At 54.1% G+C, this 5114-nt stretch overlaps 2 protein-coding genes across 2 annotated transcripts; both read left to right on the top strand.

The window, feature by feature from the left end:
- Nucleotides 1–269: 269 nt before the first annotated feature.
- CABS01_16819 (uncharacterized protein) lies at nucleotides 270–896 on the top strand (the record flags this gene model as incomplete). Its single annotated transcript, XM_060550148.1, has 1 exon — nucleotides 270–896. The coding sequence occupies one exon, from the start codon at nucleotides 270–272 to the stop codon at nucleotides 894–896; it is 627 nt and encodes a 208-aa protein (XP_060402858.1).
- Nucleotides 897–2342: 1446 nt separating this feature from the next.
- CABS01_16818 (uncharacterized protein) lies at nucleotides 2343–4462 on the top strand (the record flags this gene model as incomplete). The annotated part of the gene is made up of 3 exons (XM_060550147.1): nucleotides 2343–3904; nucleotides 4139–4294; nucleotides 4381–4462. 3 exons carry the CDS (start codon nucleotides 2343–2345, stop codon nucleotides 4460–4462), a joined length of 1800 nt encoding a protein of 599 aa, XP_060402857.1.
- Nucleotides 4463–5114: the final 652 nt, after the last annotated feature.

Genomic DNA, 5114 nt, shown 5'->3' with positions numbered 1-5114 from the left:
AGCGCAAACCTCCCCAGGAGACGGCCACCAGCAACAAGGTGGCCGAGCCGATGAACATAGCGTTCCCCAGCCAGTCCATGTCCTCGAGTTTCTTACGCATTTCATCAGCCGGAGACGCAATGTTGACAAGCCAGGGCACGAGAACAAGTCCAGCCGCACAAAATGGGAACATGATGTAGAAAATCCAACGCCATGTTGTGTGCTGAGCGATGACGCCGCCTAGTATAGGACCCGCACAGTTGCCCAACGCCCATGCTGCCTGACTAGAGATGAAAGGCGCGGTCAGCAGGAGGAAGAACGAGCCCGGAAGAGAGTATCCTCACACTACGCCGTACCACGTAGGCCGGACCGGCAAAGGGACAAAGTCGGTGAAAATCAACAGGCATAAGACGATGATGCCAGCACCGCCGATGCCTTGGAGAGACCGCCCCACCAATATCAAGCCGATGGAACGCGACACGCAGCACAAGACCGTGCCCAGAGTGAAGAAAGCGACCGAGATGGTCAGGCATGGCCGTCGACCGAACACGTGGCTCAGATCCGCTATGAATAGCATCAGCACGGCGTTGGCTAGGAGGTACGCCGTGCCTATCCAAAAGCCGTCGTACGTGCTGAGCTCGAGGTCTACAACGATAGCCTATGACTATGAGCATGCCAAGGATGGAAAGTGTTTGGGAGGATATCGAACCTGCAAAGAGGTCACAATGTGTCGGATTGGAAGTCCAATTCGACCTCGGCGTACGGCCGGCCGCGCAGGGGCCAATTACGGCCCCTACTACCGATTATCGCGGCCTGCCCAACCTACGGTTGGAACCTCCTTTTTACACCTACGCAGAAATTCATATAGTTCAATTGATCTCTTCGTCAACCCACGGTTCGAACCAATTACCCTGTAATAGGGATACCAACACTGATCAGTGGTTAAATTCCACTATCGCAGATCGGCAAGGCATCTCGCTACGCAGAAGAGACGACCTCCTAATACCGCACGGGATAGGAGATTCGTGCTAATCAACCTCACGGAAGCAGACGAAAAAGGAGGCGATTCTCGAATGCCGCACGGAATCGAGTAATCGTAGACCTTTACTGCCCACGAGAGGTCGACGTCCACCACGTCAAACCACGCCAATTGACGGAACCGCTTGAGCGACCAGCCTTTCGCCGTCGCCTCAAGCAGCTTTTCCACCAAACAACTGTCCCGCGGGCGGCCCGCGATCAGAAATCAACCGGTCAAATCGGCAGAAGGAAATACCTACGCGGCGACTGCCCGCCCAATCAATCAGCGCGACGACCGAGCTCGACAGTACGGTATAAAAGAGCACCGCGCGATCGAGGAAAAGGATCTCCAAACGCAGACATTCTTGCTCGGCGGCAAAGGTACCCTTGTGGGAATTGTGAAGCCAAGAGATCTACGGTGTACGGAAAGGTCCACCACCACGAGGATCTCACGGATACGACCTCAAGCCCGCGATCTAGACGATCTCCTCGTAGCTCCCTCAACTACCCCCCGGGTGTTACTCAGGAATACAGTGTAGGGGACGGTCTGACGAGGGAAGAGGGGATTCAGAGGTCCCAACGGCATCGAGGCACGAGTATAGCGAGCATCGGGGGTCAACCAACCCAGGAAGAAGGCGGCCACTCCGAAGACGTCTTGCGGCCTCCTGCCAGAGTGATAATTGGCCCAAGAAAAGGCCAAGAAGACACGGCTCTGAGGGGAAAGGAAAAGAACCCTCCAGAGGGCCGCTGAGGAGCTTCCTTTTTATACTGGCTCCCAGCACGAGATCACCAATTTCGAGAAATCAACCAAGCAACAGAAGGGATTGCCGGCAAGCGACAATTGCCCAACAGCAATTGAGCTACGAAAAAGACTGCCCAAGAGATATAAAATAGGGCACCGAGAAGCAGCAAGAGAAAAGATCTCCAAGGCATCTGTCCCCACCTAGTACGAGCGACGAGTGGGCATCTTCGACAAGTCCTTGAAACCCGCGATCTCACGAGAAGGAGGGCTCAACTTCGCCAACCGTACCCAACTGCCCATCCAGCTCCCAACAGCCCATACGGCTCCTCTACGAGCCGCCCGGCGTCTACTTTCGACTGTTCCTCCGGAATACCGCCCTAGAGGAGGTAGGTCGAGGAAGGAAGCAATTCAGAGATCACGTAGAGCACGAGGCTCAGAAGGTTGAAAGTGTACGGAACAGCGGAAACCGGCAACCGGCAAAGATCCCGAGACCAATCACTTCGTCTTCCTACGGTGACACAGACGTCTGCCGCTGCTGTTGGAAAAGGAACTGCCAAAACCTACCTTTTTATACTAGACGAAAAGGAGGATCCCAGCAGGTACGATGGCCAGCGATCCAGAAGGGCAGCAGCAATCGCCAGAGATGGTAGAAACGAGAGCAGCAGCGAGACGGCGAGAGGAAGCGGGAACCGCCCAGACCCCGACAAATTCGTCGGGCAGCGAAAGCACGGGTTTGCTACAGCCAACGCGCGGATCAGACATATCCCCGTCAAGATCAAACACGCCAGCAACCGCCAATACGGGCACAAGCCAGAGCACGACCCCCAGCGAGTCAGGGCAAGGAAGAAGAGGAAGAAACCCAATCCCAGACGGAATCCCAATCCCTCACAAGTGGGTGAATATCAACCCAGACTATTGGGGAACGTGGATGTACAGAATCGCGGATCAACCCAACGGCGAGCAAATTGACGCGGCACTGATTTATTTGACTGAGGTCTACGAGAGAAAGGGGCTGCAGGGACAACCCCTGTTCTACGAAATCGCAGACGACCTCAGCCATTGGCCAGACGGATGGTTCGCAAGCGCAAGCCCAGGGATCGCGAAAGCAGTCAATGGATTCCTCCATGGGCGAGGGGTATTACCAGCGCAATTACGATCGCGAGAACCGCACGAAATCCTAGCAGCGACGATTGCAGAGGAGGAATTTGTGCCATGGAGCCAGGCACAAGTCGACAGAGCGTACAATCGCTTTGACGAATTCAGAAAAAGGGTGAACGACCCAGATTTCCTTCCTACAATTACCAACGGCAATCTGTCGTCGCAGAAGGATATACAGAGGCAAAATATGGTGCCAGAAGTACGACAATCGACAATTCCGCCTATTTCGATCCACAGCTCGTCGCCGCTGCCAATGCGAAATTCGGCGCCAATCGGCCAACAGGAAAGGAGGCAGACGACCCGAAGTCACCAACAATACGCAGCGACGCAGGGATCGCATACAGATACCGAAAATATGGCGGCAACTACGAGGCAATTCACAGACCTCAAAAAGATCTTCCCGAGAGAGAAATTGTACTCTGGGGGGAAGTACGAGGTCTTGCAAGAAACCCTGACGATGTTCTACGATTACTGCGAAAAAGTCGGGATCAGGGAACACCAGTACCATTCGGTAATTAATGTCGTACTCGCAGGCAAGGCCTCTGATTACTACTACGAAGCGGTGCGTAATCTCGATCGAAACGACTTTCTCGGCATTATTGACGCAATCCGAAGCCGCTTCGAGACCCACGATAGGAATCTAGAGCTCCTATCTGAGCTACGAGCGATTTCTTTCGCATCTGTGGCCAGGACAATGGAGGGCAAATCGCGAGTAGAAATCCTCGAAGAGCTCATCGATCGAATCGACAAGCTAGCGAAAACCCAGCCGAATGAGGGGACCAACGAGCGGAAGGTCGGATATCTCTGTACCGCAGTCCAACGCGTACCAGAGGCAAAAATAACCCTGCACCAAGCACCAGAAGACTACGAGACGCTCTGCTCGAGGCTGAGATCCAGCTTCAACATTGAGGCGAGGATGCCGCGCCAAACCCACCTCCAGGCGTACGACGGCCCTCACCAGCAGCATTGGGTCGATCGAACGTACAATGGGAAAGGAAAGGAGACCAGGTACGGCAATCGCCAGCAGGGAGGCCCAGATTCGTCAAATGGGCAGAGATTCAACTCGCGAGCAGGGCAACGGAAGAAGCAGTGCTTTATTTGCAAAAAGGATGGATGTTGGTCAAGCAACCACTCCGAGGAAGAGCGTGCCAAATCGTACGAACAGTATAGAAAGTCGAGGGCAGCAGACGGCAAAACAAGCCCTCATCGGTTCAACCAATTCCTCGTCATATATGAGGGCAGATCCGGGGGCACGGAACCCAGCGAAGGCAACCAAATTGGCGGCCTGAAGCATCCACCCCCCATGGGAAATACGGAAGATGAGGAAGATCTCACCCCCTATACCGACGAATTGGATTACGACGAAATCGACGATATCAACCACTCGTTCTTCGCCCCGTCAGCCTCCGGAGGATATACGAGGCTGAACGAACAAAAGGCAGTGGAAGCTCTGAATGAGCAGGCTTTCATCCACGGATGGCAAGGGAAGGTCCCTCAGACGACGGATACGGAGGTGGCCGAAAGGACGAATCCAACAGCGCAGAATTCCATTCTCTTGACACCTGAGGAGAAATTGGTGCCTCTCTTGACATCTGAAGAAAAGAAACATGGTGCCGAGCAATTCCAGGGGCAGCCAGAGGGGTCCTTTTTATACCACCCAGATCACTCGAATGCTGAGCTCGTACAGGCATTCCACGCAAGCGAAAGATACGGCCCAGACAATTTCCATGGGATTATCCCCGACACTGGGGCATCGCAATGGTCAACAGGAGGAAAAGGGCAATTCCAGGCGCTACAGAAAATCGCGCCAGTAACGCTCAATACGTCGACGGCGGGCATTGCGAGAATCAGCTTCGGCCCAGGCGAGGAAATCGTCGCCCTGGGTACGGTGGAAGTTGAGACGCACTTCGGAACGATGAATTTCCACATTTTGCCCGTCAATACCCCATTTCTCCTATGTCTGAAAGACATGGATCGACTGGGCATTATATTCGACAATACGAGGAACAGAATCTCCAGCGGCAAACACTTCGAGACAGTCGAACGACGATGGGGGCACGCGTTCATGAGGCTCAGCAACGATACGAAGTCGATTAATTACCTGACGGAAAATGAGCTCCGACGACTACACCGGAGGTTCAGCCACCCGTCAGTCGCGAGGCTGTACAACCTCCTGAAGCAATCGGGTAATGATGATGTCGAAATAGGGGCGCTGGAG

Source organism: Colletotrichum abscissum (genome assembly GCF_030869225.1).
Source record: "Colletotrichum abscissum strain IMI 504890 chromosome Unknown Scaffold_165.1, whole genome shotgun sequence".
NCBI classification, from domain to species: domain Eukaryota; kingdom Fungi; phylum Ascomycota; class Sordariomycetes; order Glomerellales; family Glomerellaceae; genus Colletotrichum; species Colletotrichum abscissum.
Note: the sequence above shows the minus strand (reverse complement) of the source record. Positions and strands in the feature narration are given on the sequence as shown.